The 17,530-nt window shown below is 40.1% G+C and overlaps 1 protein-coding gene across 1 annotated transcript in view; it reads left to right on the top strand.

Annotated features, from left to right (window-relative positions):
• The window catches only part of LOC145978866 (uncharacterized), a 128,799-nt gene that overhangs the window by 70,492 nt on the left and 40,777 nt on the right, over positions 1 to 17,530 (top strand). Inside the window, exon 3 of the mRNA XM_083111757.1 lies at positions 9,723 to 9,763. Coding sequence (XP_082967883.1) covers positions 9,723 to 9,763 — 41 coding nt within the window. The remainder of the gene's footprint in view (positions 1 to 9,722; positions 9,764 to 17,530) is intronic.

Genomic DNA, 17,530 nt, shown 5'->3' with positions numbered 1-17,530 from the left:
CTTCTTCTCCATCTGTTCCCGTGCTACGTAAGTGTCCTTCCATCCAGTGCACTGGAAGGTCGGTAGGTGCCAAGGTCACTTCATACATGATGTACCCGGGAGTCCTGCCGCAGTTTGGCAACGCCGCATTCAACGCCATCGAGGTCACATTTCAAGTAATCCGGTTTTGTTCAGAAGATCCAGACACCACTGTCATATTTATACACAAAAGAAGAAAAAAAGTCAACCGTTCTTTCAACAGCTTCGACAACCTTCCTCGTAATAGCTTTCTTTTCGAGATTCCTGGTCAGTAAAAGCGCTTTTCACTTTTCAATTGTCTGCGGAAGACTCGCGCAATTAAAGCAAATATCTTTATTCAGTCTCTGCCTATGTTGGTAACAGTTCAAGTGAAAAGGCCATAATTCTTTTATGTCTCCAGGAAGCAACCAGTTCAGTTATGTATGAATGAAGCATCTCTGTTTAGGTAGATGAACAGGAAAGTTGTCGTAAAGTACTCTCACCAATAGAGGACCTCGGTGAAAGATAATGTTAAGACATTTTCAGCACACGACAAATGTGTGGTGTTTTTCCACTGAACCGGGAGGCGGAGAAAGATGAGAACCTTGTGCTTTCTCTTACTTTTCCCGCGCAGTTCTTCTGGTACTTATTGGACACTTTACGCATATGAGATGAGACATGCAGAGAAATGGTTTTATATTGTATAAAATATATTTCTTAAGACTAGTGAGAATATACTTTTATCGTTCTTTTCTCTTAACAGTTTTTCTTCATCAACTTTTTCGCATGCTTAACATGCATATAAGATATTGATCCAACACCATATTTGCGACGACCCTCCTTGGAAATTGGCATAGTTCATTTCAAAGGTAAAAAAAGCAAGCTTCTTATTTTTATTGTTAATAACAGAAAAAATACTATTCGAATAGAATAAAGCAGGTTATGTTTTCATTTTCTTAATGAAAAGAAAAAAATGATTCCACTCTTTACAAAATTCCAAACATTAGACTTTTACGTGAGGGTCAAACAACATAAGTTTTATGACTAAAATTCCCCCCTTCTAAAGCTTTTTCTTGAACGAGGTTTGTAAAAGTTAATAACAAAATATCGTAACTATGCATTTCAGTACACTAACTGTATAAAATGTAAAAATATAATGAAAAACACTGAGTTTCCTAATGATATAATAATAATTATAATAATATTATTATTAGATATATGTTTTAAATTTATTATCGTTATTATCGTATAATAATAGCGCGCACTGCTTTTTTTGCATACCCACTCACTTTCTTCCCTTATGTACCGTTATGCGCGACGTTGGGACAGACTCACAGACTCTTGGGACAGAGTATAGGCGAGGCGAGTGGGCAATACACCAATCTATCTCCCTGTAACACACACACACATGTTATATTTTAGTTGTCTACGTGTTGCCTCTGTTTCACGCGAATATATGAACTAACCTTTTTAGATATAAGTTTACACGAACCATATAATAACATCAGGAAAGTGGTGTAAACTCACTTGCAAGAAGTGTAGCCTATATGTTTCAAGCGAAACCATTTTGTGTGAGAATGAAAAGCAGACAAAAATGCAAAATTCCACCACCAGTAAGAAAGTCAAACAGTTTTGTCCTTAAAAAAAGAAGATAATGTGGTTGATTTCCAACATGGAATCTTCCATATCCGTTTCGTTCAGATAAAGAAAAGAAAGTTTCCTCGTTGGTTCATTGGATTGTTCATTTAGTGGTGAAGGCCAAGGGAGGCCAAGTTGCGTTCACCACCAGCTGAATGCCTTGGGGGGAGCAGAACGAGAGAGTTCTCTGAGGTAAGGGGAAGATGTGTTTAACCGCAACGGTCGCGACAGGAAGTGAAATCTTGAAAACAATGGATTTAATGTTCAGCATGTTTTTTTAGTCCCATTTCCGGTCATTTTCCCCTTTTGGTTGCTGTTGGCGTGTTATGTTCCATAATCAGGATTTGCTTGTTAATGTGTATGCAGAAGTTTCGTGACGTTATAAAGTGGTAATGAATTTCGTGAGAGAATGGTCACACTAAGGAACTCTAAGGAACGTAAAGCATTAAAAGAATACAATTAAGTAAATTTGAGGTATAAAATGATTCATTACTTTTACTTTGTGTAATGAGTTTCCCCACTGTCCCTCCCTCCCTCCAGTGTTGAGTTTGTTTGTTTGAGTTGATGTTTTAAGTCCACTTTATGCACAGTAAGGCTAATCGGGACTGGACCTACAGTTTAAAGTGGGATCCGAAGCACTATATGCCTCCACCGGGTATAGAACACCTTCAGTGTTGAACCCAGCCTCATTCCTCCGGGGGAATGCCATATGCTCCAATTCATAACACTAATAAAAATAATACTAATATAAATAAATTGCCCATTATCTCATATATGTAATTAAATTCAGTATAAATTTCGATAAGACTGCACAAGCACGTGACCACCATTCCACAGAAAACTTTTGACTGACTAACCGTTAAAATAGCTGCAAGAAGCTAAAATTCGTTTTAGTCGACGCGGTAGCTACGCTAACGACCGGCTGGCTTTGAAGTCCACGGAGCGCACCCACCAGCTGGAACAATCACATTCAACGCACAGTGTTGCCACACATCTACTCTACGCCACCATGTCTCTCCGCGCACTAACACCTTCGCACGGTCTGCACATTGAAGTTGCAAAGTACGGCAACAGCGTATCCGCAGTCATGTGACTGAAACTCCACGTGGAGTAGACGAGTAGAATGACAGCTGCTCCCATTGGCTGAAAGTTCAGTGTGATTGGACGAAAACAACTCGCCCGCTGTTTATCCCCACCCACGTTCGTGGCGGCGGCTTTCTTCAGTTCTTCGACATATGCAATTGAAGCTTACATTACACCAGATATATTATTCTGCGCCCATTATTGAGTTTTAATGACAGACAATAATTTATAATCGAACATTATTTTGACTTTCAATCATAAAGAGGGTTGAATCAATGGCTTATTACAATAACGCTAGAAGAAGTATGTTCTACGTTAAATTAAAGCAAGTGAAAGAAACTGATGTGAACATGGCTACCAAATTTCTTACCTCTTTCCCGAATGCTCTACCCCCCGCGCCACCCCCTGAATTCATCACTCCCCCTCTCTCAGAATATTACTTGAACTTCATAGTGTGTTAAGTCGAAAGTTTCTGCTCTGTCGAAAGAATTTAAATTAAAGTCCTTAAAAAGTACTAAAACCAAATTGTATACTTTCAGTCGAAAATAAGGCTGGCTTAAGTATAAGCACATACTCCTCATATAGTAAATTATTAAATGCGTTGCCGTTTGCATTAGTTCATCTACAATGAATTAATGAGTGGCAAGACACGCCAAACGGTTACGTTGATTCGTGGGAAAGAATGTTATAAACAGGGTGATTGAATCATAAACATGAAGGCAGAGAAAAGCACGAACGCAGAGAGATAGATAAAATAGTTATGACGATAGAGGGAATAGGAGAGAGACAGCCAGACGAAGCCAGCGAGAGAGAAGAATAGATAGGAAAGACACAAGCGAGAAAAAGGAATGGACGATGAGAGATGGTTGAAAGGATTCATCGCTCAAAAGAATATTTAAAAATCCACCACACATTATTTTCTCCATTTATTAATACTTGTTCCACATAATTGTGCATGTTTTTTTTTTTTTTTTTCTGAATCCTCTTCATTTATATTTGCAAACGAGTACATTTATCTGCCTTGAAGATTTTTTTTAGGGACTTCGACAAACAGAGCTCTATTCCGACAACGTCCCAGAAAATACAGGTGCATAGCAACCAACCTTCTACAAACTGAGAATCAATATTTTTAATTGATTTTCATTCTTGAAACTGTCAACACGATTTAAGCGTGAAAAGAACGACGTTAAATCAGGAGGAGAAACTTGAGGCAATATATTGTAGACCAGGGTGGGTTTAAGTGTCAAAAAACTGTTTTTATTATTGTTAGGGTTTGTTCTGTGATTGTCAGCACTTTTTTTTGCCCATCATAACCTCCTTGATGAAAACAAACTGGGGACAGGTCAGAACAAGAAAATAAAATATATGTGTGAAATACTTCCTCACTCAATTTTTAAAACTAATACAGTCAAAGATTTCTTTCAAAACAAAATCTAAAGATATACTGTCTCTGAGGATAAGATCTCGGTAGTTGTAAAAGCTGAGGTTATAAAGGGGCAGTCAACATAGGACAACATGCACTCACAGAGGATTATACTGGCCGTGAGACCAGGTTGTAGAACCTTGTTGGTGTGCAGAGTGTACTACATGGAAGTGAGGTTGATATTTGGGTGTTTTTTCAGGAGGGGCTGAAATTTTAAAGGTGCATAGTATACATAGTTGTTTTTTAGGGGCAAGGGCTAACATAATAATATATTAATATTTTTAGAACTTTCCACTCTCAAAAATGGCAGTTGGGGTCATTTTAAGAGGAATTTGAATTTACCGAATTCTTATTTCTTTTATTTGGAAATGTTGAATGTCTCCAAGTTTCGGAGGGGGCTGTAGCCCCATCAGCCCTCCCCCAGTCTGCGTACGCCAGGGGCAAGATGTTCTCTGTTGTTACTTGTTATAGGTATATGCATCTTTTTATTGTTCTGTATTGTGGATATCCTGGCAGGCCACAAATTGAATTTGCTCCACATTTATGAAGATTTTTTTATGGACTCCGACAAACAGAGCTCTATTCCGACAACGTCCCAGAAATCCAGGTGCATAGCAACCAACCTTCTACAAACTGGGAATCAAAATGTGTGTGAAATACTTCCTCATTCAATTTTTTAAAACGAATGCAGTCATTGATTTCTTTCAAAACAAGAACTAAAGATGTTACTTAGGATGTTGGACTCGATGAGAATTTGAGCAACATGTATAGCAAACTCGGGAAGATGCACGTAGTCATTGTACCTGTACATTAAAATAATATCTGAAAAATAACGTGGCAGACAAAGTGTAGTGCAGTAATGAAAGTGTTTGCATTAACTAAATAAATGCTTGAAGGCTGCTGAAACACCCACGGGATTGGACAATTGAATTGGAAGCTATGCAAAAGCTTCATTCATAGTTCTTTTTCATTGTGGATCACTATCTGTTTCAAGGACTTCTTCCTCTCCATGTTTCTACGTGCCAGAAGGTGGTCGGATTCGCCCTTATGGAAGTTGCTTCTTTTCATGACCAAGATGTGTGCAACTGTGTCCTTTTCTTTCTCGTGTTTCATGTCGCCTCGCCTTCATATCTCTTGACTATAAGCTCCTCTTTGTAGAAGCTGGGTGGCGTCGCCTACTGCGCACTTGGAGCGGCTAAAGAATGCACTTTGAGGATGGGCTCGGCCTTGACTTCGTGCTTTACACCTTTCATGTAGTGGCTAAGGATTTCCGGCAATAAAACATTGGATGTTCACAGATTGGGGGGGGGGGGGGGCGAGAGGCATCTGGACAGTGCTGCTGCAGTCTCAGGGCAAGATTTCCCTTCTGCAGGTGTTAAAATTCCCTTTTCCCCCAATCCTTCCCTTTGCCTGTCTATACCAGTGGTTCCCACTTAAAATATGTTTATTTTTTAATTTAAGGCAAGCAACCTAACGACACTAACTGAGCGTTGCAAGTGTTAGATAGGCCTACATTCTGACTTGGGCGCCGCAGAAAAATATTACACTAAGTGCGCCGTGTAACGGGAAAGTTTGGGGACCACTGTTCTATACCCTGTCCCAACTATCTCTGGAGCAAGGCAACGCATAGCGCAGAGAAGGGGGGATCGAGTGGACAGAGCGAAGCAGTACGCACTGCTGCGAAGGCTGATAACAGCAGTAGCTTTTCCCCCTCCAGGCAATCCCGTTCCTCTCACGTGTTTATTGGTGGAGCCGTCTCTCGTCACTACTTGTGCAGAGGCTTGTTTTCATTCGCCTTCTCCAGTAGCATAATTTTTTCCAAATACCATCTTTGTTGTCAGCACTTCACTTGAAATAAGAGGCTCGGGCAGTGGCTCGAGTGCATTAGGTGGTTGACTTTCGATCTCCCCACCAAAGTTCTCGTGTTCGAGACTCGGGACATACTCATTCTAAATGCTATTTTCTTAGATCACGGATACGTCTATTCGTAGTATTTAAATGTTTACGTAAATTGCTCATCTTGGTGTCGAAATGTATGTTTTTGAAGTCCATAAATTCGAGTATACTATTGTATTTGCTGCAGATATTCGAGATTTTGCGTAGAAGGCATTTTTAATACGGCTTGCAATGTTGCAGGAATATTTCAAATTCACTTAAAATGTTTATTTTATTTCATGTTTTTCATCAGCAACCGTCAATCAAATCTGACTGATGTCCACCATTTTAGGCGAAATGGGATATCCCGTTCCGCCTAAGCCGGTTTGGAAGGAAAATATTGTTAAGTGAGGACAATTTTGAGGTATCTGATGCAGCTAACGCACGGTGATAAACACCAAACAATTTGGAACATGTGCCGATGCTAACTACGTACGATCACAAGAGCCAAATAGCAATATAAGAGCCAATAGCCTTAGTCGTATTCTAAGCGCTAATTAAGGTAAGGTTCGATTAGGTTAGTTCATCGTTTCTCAACCCATGGATCGCGACCCACTGCTGGGTGCCGAGAGGGCGTTTGGTGGGTCGGGAGGTCGGACTCTAAAATTTATTTACTGTGTCTTAAAAACCTATTACATTTAAATTACTAAGATTCAGATTCAAACAACAAAGTTTTGGATATCTTTTAAGAGGTGATTATCTTGAACTTTCGGATGAGACATTAAAGTTGCTCATGCCGTTCTCCACCTCATATTTGTGTGAAAAGGGATTTTCATCCCTGATTCAAGTGAAAAGCAAGTACACAAATAACTTGACGCGCACTCAGATTTACGATTTAAGTTAAACACCATTGAACCCAACATACCCCAGCTTATGTGAAAAAGGCAGCCCCAACCGCCACATTATTTTTTAAGTTTTAACATGTGTGTTTAGTTAGATGTTAGAAAAAAAAAAGGTAAAGTGTTCCCCTGTGCATAGCACCACGCCATGATGTTAGACTAGAGTAAATTAGTCTTTTAACTTACATATTTACTTTCTAGAAGGAAGTATGTGTAATTTGTTTAAGCAAGCGTAAAAGAAGGCTTCTAGTACTCTATGATAGCAAAAATATGATCATAAACTGGGTGCACACCCCTACAAGTAATTCTGCCGGCTCTCATGCTTATGGATTATAAGAAGTGTAATATGTATCCTTCAAGGTGTGTTGAAAAAGGTTGAGAACCACTGGGTTGTATTATTTACCTAACCTAACTTACCTTAAGCGCTAATTACAACAACAGAGCACGTATGTCCATGTTGAGAAACCGTTAAATTTCCCTCATTTGAAATATTTCCCCTTCAATCAGGTTAGATGACATGGGATTTGGCGAAAGGGGATAATCCCGTTTCGCCTAAAAAGGCTGCCAGATCATAAATCACATTATCTTGGGCTGATTAGCAATTAGGCGAAATGGGGATTAGGCGAAACGGGACTAAACGCAATGCCATACTGTAATTTTCGATACAGTCTGTAGGGGAAAAAGGATTGCTAAATGCGATTTATGCTCAAACCATGCACAGATTGACTAATCGCAAGTTGGGGCTGGGCCTACAGATTATAGTGGAATTTGAACAACTTATTATGTGACCTCACCATGTGTAGGTAATTAAACCCTTCATTACAAGCTGTGCCACTTAACAGCGATTTGTTGTCGATCTGCCTTTCAGCATCCCAACTTCGTTGCTTTGTGTAAATAGAAAGAGTGGATGCGATTATAGAATACCAAATGAAGGAAGAGCATTCCTAAGAAGAAAGCGACATTTTTGCCAGCGTCGGCATCGTTTCAGATTCAGTTGGCATTGCAGCGACAGCATTCTGGCATTGTATTACCATACAATGCACACGGCATGCAAGTCAACAGGCTTTCTTTTTCTTCCCCACTCCATTATTTTTTTACGCCTTCTTTTCGTCTCGCCACTCCCCTTGAATTCAGTCACTTCGTTCCAGTAGTTACCCCACCCCACAGCTATTGACGGACGACATTTTTGTTGACGTGTCGAAAGGTCTTGTAAATTCGATATTTTTTTAAAAAAAAGTGCTTTGAAAGGTCCTGTCTTTTCTGCCGAATAATTTACGAGCTTGTTTACAGCGAATAAAAAGGTGCCTCACGTAAATAGTGTAATGATCCCGTTTAAATTAAGACCTACCTGGGTGATGAACCAGCTCAGAAACAATGCCTGATGGGTCACCAAGAAAGTAGAGTTGTAGGCTGCTATACGCAGCAGTAGAATAAATCCTCACCTGACTCCTCCTCTCTTGGTGTTGGGCCACGCCCCTGTGTTATCGCCGCCACTCAGTGCAAAGTCACGTGAACGCTGTTGCCTGTACACTCATGTCGTGTGCCTCACCGCAGAAGCGACGTCCACACTGCAAGAATTATTTGCACTGTGCTTTGCCATCTTTTTCGAATCAAAACGTACAGCTCTTGCATTCCGAAAACATCCCAGAAGCACAACAAATGCAACTACAAACAAACCTTCCATGTAAAGCAGATCATTTCCCCTTTCAATAGGGATCCAGTAAGGTTTGGCAACTGCGGCGGCCGGTTCGCGGACGTGGTTGGTTTTCGCTGACACAGTCCCTTACTGTCGTCTGCTCTTTTGGCGGGAAGTCGGTAGAGAAGGAAGTCAGAGTGCGTCTTGTATGTTTCTGTGGCTAAATGCTGCAACGGAGGAATGATTGGCTCATTCAGCAGCCAATGAGATAAAAGAACGGGTGCCAGTTCAAGTAGTGGCAGCAGTAGTGTGTCCGGGAATAGAGAGATTTTTGATTGATTGATTTGTTGTTTTATGTCCACTTTGTGCACAATGAGGCTAATCGGGACTGGACCTACAGTTTAAAGTGGGACCCAACCACTATGTACCTCCACCGAGTATCGAACCCGGGACCCCTTGATTACTAGGTGACAACGCTACCTCTCCGCCATCGGGGAGGCCTCTGGGAATAGAGAGAGAGAGAGATAGAGTAAATGATATTACCGAAATAAGGAGAAAGAAGTTTGTGAGAGAAAAATTGAATATGAGAGTGGAAGGAAACGTGGGAAAATATTCCCTCTTTCACTTTAAGAGGGGTAGGAAGAGAAACAAATCACCCCAATTCCCTTGCTTCTTAGCGCCCCTTCACTCTTCGTCTATATCTCCCCATAGAACTATTACTTCATTCTTTTAAGCCCACAGCAACATCTGTTACGACGAGAAGGTTCCCGGGTTCTAATTCTGGGTTAGGCATTTGTGAGTGTCCCTTCATTAATTCCAGCATATCATCACTCATCCTCATCTTCGCGATTAACCAGTAGTAACAGAAATCGGCGTAAAATAACCTAATTCAGTCAATCTGTTGCCTTTTGACAACAGGTGAAGTATGTAACGATTTTAGCGAGAAATACAGATTCGACCCGGACTCAAACGTCGATCACTGGTCTACCGTGTGGAACTGTTGTCAAGGATTCAGGTTCTAATGCTCTAAAATTGCTATTTAAAATCTTATTAGTAGTCATTCTATTATTTGTATTTCATAAATTGTCGTTGTTTAAACATGAAAATGCTATTTCCAATTTCCCGTCAATAATATTTTATTACTATTTCACAATTTATTATATTTTTCCAGATGGCGTTCCCAGCGGAAAGAGCACGAAACAAGATCAAAAAGTAAGTACTTTCAAATTGGTCTCCTTTCACCCTTATTATTATTGTGGAATTTATGAATGATTACTCCAAGCAAGAGGTGTGCTTCTATTCCAGTTTTCCTGCAAATGAACATAAAGACACACCTAGATTCTCGTAACATTCATTACTCTGGCGACCTTGTGGCCATTCTTGCATCTGTGAAGGCATTTCTTGCACTCCATTTTTACCAAGTGACATAGATCCGGTTAAATACATTTCCAGCATTGAGAAACGCTTTCATGCCCAGGGCATACATTGCAAGGTCATCTGGGATCGTGTCCGGTCAGTATTCTGTTGCATTGATTTTTGATCGATAAGTAGTGCGTTTGAATTCATTTCTTCATCAATGGCATACCTAAATTGGTAATAACATGGGGTTATGTCACCCTTAATTTCCCCGCAATATTTAGGGACGTGGGACTCCATAGTTTTGACAAGTTATTGCTGGTAGTGGAATGGGTAAAGTAAGGATGAGAAAGGGAGATTTCCTGTAGGAGTGAGAGCGGAATGTTCAGAACATTCAGTGACATTTGTTGACGTTAGCAATCTCTTTCCATATGACATTTTTTTTTCATATTAGTTCTTTATACAGTTAAAAAAGTTTGGAATAAACACAAAATGGTTTCTGGTAACCAGGGCTGAAATCGAGGGTATACGGCGGTATGGTTAACCACATTCATCCCCATATAGCTTCCGTTACATATCCTAATTTCGTTTCGTTTATATTTACAGCTATATTTTGGCCTTAACTCCAATGAGCTTATTGCTATCTATCTTTTGTTATAAAAAACAATATAGAAGTTCGACTTACCATGACTTGATATTTCGAAGTATCGAGTAAGTCCCATGGGTACGTCTCAATAATGCTCTTGGATTTTTTCGTTCCCAATTGTCCCCATGTTAAAACACTCGGTAACACTTTCATATAGGTGTGACGGATTTCTTACTTTTTACAGGAGAACGTACTTACGCAAATAATTTTCTGTAGCGTTGTGGAAGTTCTTGAATGTAGTTTTGTTCAATTTTAATGCGAATGCATGTTGCTTTCTGCGAAAATCTCTGTCCGACACGCTGTAGCTGCTACCGCCATTTGCTTTCTGCACGAGAGCACAATGTTCCGTGTGTTAGATGACGTAAACCCCGTAGTCAGTGTTTCAAACCTCGCCGTGTTTTCACTATAACATGACGTGTCGAATATTTTTAATTATTTTTTTTAAACTATGCTTGCCTAACCTAACCTAACCTTACGGGAAATGGTTTGTGGGGCTAACGTAAATTGATTTGTGGGGCTAAGGGGAATGGTTTGTGGGTCTAACGTCAATGGTTTGTGAGGCTAACGTCAATGGTTTGCGAAGTATTAGCATAATTTCAAATCCGGGCACGAAAGTAGGTATTTTTTGGTGAACAAGATTGCAACACTGCATAAATCGACACAACACTCGCACGACGCGCGATGAACCAGTACGCTATCGCCATAATGTGTGTTACAGAATCGAAATAACGAATAACAGTAAGTACTCGTAAATGTAAGAAATAGACATTATTTTCGTTAGAAATTCATTATTTCACCTTAAAGAAATGTTCCGCAATGCAGAATAGTACGTTAGCAATGTAAGAAAGTTCGAAATAAATGATTTATAGGTGTCACACCTATATGAAAGTAGTACCAAACACTCCCTCAACTAGACCCATGTCTCAAGCAAACATCCACCAAACACTCCCTCAACTAGACCCATGTCTCAAGCAAACATCCCTCCACCTAACATTTTTCACTTCGAGCACTGGTACGTCACGGTATTCCATGGGAAAACGGCAAAACGTAACTCCAAAAATGCTGTTTTTGGTTCTGTATAAATAAAACTCTGTCATGCATGTCTGCATTCATGTCAATCTTCATGTGGTATACTTTCGCTATCAATAATAGAGTTACGTACACACGAAGCTGTTGAAAATATCTAGGCAACAGCTAGAGTAAGCCACATGAAGATTCGCGTGAATGTTCTATAACACAGTTTCTCAACCTATGCGGCGCGGCTACAGCCGGATTGCGCACACGTTTCCGGTTTTATCAGTGGTATCTGATAAGCCGTTGACAAGCTGTCACAATGTACAGGATTGCGCACAAAAAAATGAGGCGATGTTGTCAGATGTAAAATGTTCTCAAGCCGTTCTCACTTCGGTTGTGTTTGTTTGTGTGTGTGGACTTGCACGTGTTTTTGCTGGAAGGGTAGCATTAGATATATTCCTTTTCCGGAATGTCTGGAGTACGAGAACGCGAACGCGTCCTGGGCGCACGTTGCGGCTGTTTGCCTCGTCCAATGAACGCACGGAGGGGCCTAGTCTGGCCCCGCCCACAAGCTTTCGCCTCTGCGCGTAGCTACTCCAGACATTCCGGAAAAATAATATAGGCATAGAGGATGAACCTGATTTGTGGACTAGAATGTAATGGTCGGCGTATCTCCGTATTTATACCGAAGGTCACGAGCTTCGATTGACAGAAGTGTTTGTTGTGCAGTCATTAACCTAACCTAACCTAACTTTTGAGTTTGAGTAAATTGGTATGAAAATTGTATCTTGACTTGCTACATTTACTGATCAAATTATATATTTTTTATTTAATCCTTAAGAGAATTACTATTTTATTTCTAATTTCTCTCTCTTCTTGTCTAAAGAAAAAAACCGTTTTGCACACAGACTTTAAAGCTATCAAAGTGGCAACGTTCGATCAAAATCTGTGCGTAAAACAGGTCATTGGGATTTGTGCGCAATTCTGGTGTCCCGAGGGGAAGTTTGGTGGGTCGCGAAGTCTGGCTCGAAATTTGTTTTACTGTGTCTTAAAAACCTATTACATTTTAATTACTAAGAAATATTGCTTTAACAATTTAAATTCAACCCGTGTTGTACGTAGTCTAAACTCTGCATTTCTGTTATTCGTACTCTACCATTGCTTTTGACCGGCATATCTCTGATGTGTAACTCAAGGGAATCGGATATCTGTCGTTTTCGTTTCCGTCGCAGCAATGAGTGAGTATCTTGAACTTTCGGATGAGACATTAAAGTTGCTCATGCCGTTCTCCACCTCATGTTTGTGTGAAAAGGGATTTTCATCTCTGATTCAAGTGAAAAGCAAGTACACAAATAACTTGACGCGCACTCAGATTTACGACTTAAGTTAACCACCATTGAACCCAACATACCCCAGCTTATTAGGAAATGGCTGCCCCAACCGTCACATTAGTTCGGGAGTAAAAAGAAAAAGATAATGGTTTTAGTTTCAGCCAGGAGATAATGGTTTTAGTTTCAGCCAAAAGCGTATATTCTAGCCTAGGTAGGCTACATGCGAAGCCTGGAGTTTAGAGAATAAAATACAGGAGAAAAATTAATCAGAATATATATTCACATCAGTGAGATGATGATGGTGATTCTGGAATTGGCAACCTCGTTTCCTATGAGTTGGCAACCTCATTTCCTATGAGTTGGCAACCTGATTTCTTAGGAGTTGGTAAACTTAATTCTATTCATAGCCTAGGACCACGTGACATTGAAATAGCCCAGATCTTGGAGTCAGTATACGCCACTGGTTTCAGCATATGTGTTTAGTTAGATGTTAGACTAAAGTAAATTAGTCTCCTAAATTACATATTTACTTTTCTAGAATGAAGTATGTGTAATTTGTTTAAGCAAGCGTAAAAGAGGTGTTCTTAAAGTACTCCAAGTTAGCAAAAGTATGATTATAAACTGGTTGCACACCCGTACAAGTAATTCTGTCGGCGTCCCATGTTTATGGGTCTCATGAAGTGTAATATCCTTCAAGGTGGGTCACGGACTGAAAAAGGTTGAGAACCGTTGTTCTAGAAGAAATTCTAAGCATATTTTGGAATATCATAGTGGCTTTTCAAAAGGAAAGTACATTTGATAAATTGAAGTTACATCAGTCTTGTTCTCACATGATGATATTAGGTAACATACAGGGCATGGGGGGAGGAAGGGCAACGACAACATACAAGGTTATGGACAAACAAGATCACCGAGAGAGCATTCGCTTCACCCAAACATCATTCCGATGATCGAGTACGCTCTTCAGGTACGATAAGATCTCAGCGGGCGTGTCCCACCGTAGAATGTCGTGACTCACTCGACATAAGGGGCGTGGCAACATTGTCACATTTTTATCGCAACTCGCCCGGCCCGTGGCAACTGCAGGATTTGGCAGGGCTAACAGGTTGTTTTGGGGTAAGGGTCCAACTGTATCTTTGGTATCAATCGAACGCACGTTCTTTTCGAACCAAACTTTGCTTAAGAGTTCAATTGGTTTCATTGTTTCAGGGCTTAAAGATGGGGTTTCTGGTCGAAACTCCCAACATGCCAAGTAGGTGGTCATATCAATTGAACTTGTAGTTTTCGCTAATCAGTAAAGTAAACACAAATAAGGAATGAGAAGAGGAAGAAATGTACCACTAGTGAGAATCAATGGTAAAACGTATGGATGACGTCAGAATAAGCTATGGCCAAGAACCATGATAGTTCAACTCTTGAGCTCTTTGTCAAGGGTTTTGAGTTCTTCTGTCAACCTGCTCATAGGTGTTTGTCTCTTCATCGGTACCATGTACCATCATACATCCTCACAGACGCAAAGAATGTAATGAAATAAAGAAGGTTGAATTTTACCATTACAAAAGAGAGCATTACCAATTGAGAGAAGAGTAAACAAAGGTAATTGATTGATTTGTTTTATTTATCTTCACTTTCTTGCCACATTTGACTAATCGCGATGGTGATGAAATGCAATGAGATGAAACATGCACACATCAATAGGACACAACACGAGCCTCGCTGAGAATTATACTGCCTGTGGGTTCAGACGCCAGAGCCTCGTTAGTCTGCAAAACGCAGTCCAGAGGTTGACAGACAAAAGCAGTGTACGCAATCTATCTATCTATATATATAAAAATGTATGTATGTGTGTGGGTGTGTGTGTGCGTGTGTATATATGTTTGTTCCGGCATAACTCTCGAACGCCTGGAGCAATTTCAACCAAACTTGGTACACGTATCACTTGCAATCTGGAAATAATACTTTTGGGGTAAGACACTCCTGGCACCCTTAGGGGTGGGGTGGCGAGGGGTGGGGTGGCGAGGGGTGACGTGTAAAAATAATCCAAAACGACCGATATTAAATTCCGCGCAAAGAGACATCCGTGATTATATGCAATCCCGCACAACGATAGTGTTTCTCGGGTTGTCTAACATTCAGGCTGTGTTGCGAAAACGACCGATATTAGTGTGGAATCCATAGTTTTCGTGACACTCCCAATGCGGTTCGACTTCAAGTTAATCACCTATCGGCATGTGGGTTGAGAGGGGGTGAAGAATAAAATGCCACAGATGACCTAGATTAGTGTCAAATCCATAGTTTTCGGAGTCTCTAAGCTAATTGGTAACATTCACGATGAAATAAAATTAGTTACATTTTACACTATAGTTAGAATTCATTATTTTTCTGGCTAATAGAAAATTGGGATAAATCAATACCCGGGCAACGCCGGGTAATTAGCTAGTAATGAAAAAAACTGAACGGGGACACAAAAATTTAGAAATATTATTAAAAAAGTGAATTATCAACTAAAAATAGTAAACGTTTGAAAACAGGATAAGCTGGTCAACAAGGGATTATATAGGTCATGTAAGGGCAGTATAAGAATATATAAAATGATGGGGAGAAAATAGATTACTAAAGGAAATAAGCATGAGAACAATTAACAGAAAAATACGAAAGGGCCATTAATATGAGGAAGAGTGAGCTGCTAGTAGCTAGAAGAAATATGGTAGAAACAAGTTGGTATGGCATGAAAACGGGAATACGCGTAATTTCGAAGAACATTAGTTGAGATAGGAGGAGGATGCTATTGATTTTCATCGGAAACCCTATTGGTGCAGATATATTATGTTGCAGTATTGTTGTGTCAGAGTGTATTGAATTCTAAATTTTTAGGTACGTTCGCCAAAAGACACGTCACCAAACAACAAAGGAAAAAGTACAATGAAAATAACAATGGGCCGTAGCTAAGACCCATGCACATTCCTCTCTATCTGATGGAAAAAATTCGCCTTCCCTGATCTGGATTGAAGCAAATCGTTTCCACTTGTTCTTCGGGCAAGAAGACTCTCTTCCCTGCCTTCCGCCTGAACCCTTGTTAACTGCTACGTGTTTCGTAACACAACCACCAGCCACAAACTGTCCCCTCAAATAATGCCCTACGATATACAAATTAGCATAATCCACCTGACACGACAAATTACTCGTGAAGGTCGCGCCTGCCTCCAGTAGCTTCCAAGTTTCTCGGAATCCTGTCACGCAGCAAGTACGATTCTCTTTTTATGGCATTTTATTGACGTGAGGCTGTGGTTTTCGCATTCGGTGGATCTAGGTTTGGCTCCACTCAAGATAGAGTTGCGCAAAAGTTACGTTCAGCCCTGCTCAACAAATAGGTACAAGAAAATTAGATTCGGCTCTTCTCAAGAAAGAGCTACAAGAGTTTGGCTCCACTCAAGAAAGAGCTTCACGTAAGTTGGGTTCAGCCACGCTCAAGGAATAGCTTCAAGAGTAGCAATTCGAAGGTTCAAGGTTCGAATCCATACCAGGGAAAAAAAGACACAAAAACATCATATGGTCAAGGGCAAGAGAAGCCGTGCAAGAAATGCTAGGAGAATAAAGACAAGGACAAAAACGTGTTTCAGATATGAAAAGGGAAATAAAAGTGCTAGATATGCGACGTGAGCGATTGCGAAGAAACCAGGAATACGGATCAGTATTCAGTGCCTATCACGGATCGGCACAAAGGGAGGGAGATTTCTGCCTCTACTAAAACGTCGGTACAGAGTAGAACGAGTTGGAAAGAAATCTCGATAATAATCCGACGTCTGAAAGCAAGAAGAAATGTGAAATATTGAAACTGGAGGAACAAGCGCTCAAAAATTTTCTGAAGATTCCCATAAGCTTCTGGCCAGGAACAGCTATGTCATTTCACCAATGAAATTGCACATTCCAGTTTCTGGAAGTCCGTGTTCTGTAGATCTTATCCTCTCTGTCATTTTGTGTGCTAAGGCTCATTTTACTTGAGTCATGATATGACACTTATTATCAGCGAATAAATTTCATAGCTGTCGTTCACACCACCATAATTTTAAAAGACCAACGATCATCCCCCCTTAGCTATATTCCTCATACACAGGCTTAATAATTAACACCAACAGTCGAAGCAAGTTGAAGAAGTTTGGTCATAGCGCCAAAATCTTCATTGCATTTCAAATGTACTTTTTTTCCATTTCCCTCTTCATAGAGAAATGCTCCTTCTTTTTTTGTTGTTGTTTGTAAATAGAGATTGACAACAGTTGACAATTACTCGAATTTCCTCTTTGTGGATCACCTTCAGTTGTTTTATCAGTCTAAATAGTATTAGTAAAGTTCAAAGATTTTATCTCTCAATTAAACGCGTATAGTTTTCTTGTCTGGTCTGTATTTACTATATCCATTCGCGGAAACTGTCTGTATCTGTTTATGGGACACGTGAATAGAAAATTGATTGATTTTTATTTTACTTCGCTTTTCTGCCACTTTTGGATGGTGATATAATGAGATTTACAAAGGACAGACACATATAGACACAACATAACATGAGATTCACATAGGATCACACTGGCTGTCGGTGGAGGCACCAAGAACCTCATTGGACTGCGAGACTACTGTTAC

Source organism: Lepisma saccharinum, chromosome 25, assembly GCF_977018435.1.
Source record: "Lepisma saccharinum chromosome 25, izLepSacc3.1, whole genome shotgun sequence".
In the NCBI taxonomy this organism is placed as follows: domain Eukaryota; kingdom Metazoa; phylum Arthropoda; class Insecta; order Zygentoma; family Lepismatidae; genus Lepisma; species Lepisma saccharinum.
The sequence above is the reverse complement of the archived record's forward strand: the minus strand, read 5'-3'. Positions and strand labels throughout refer to the sequence as shown.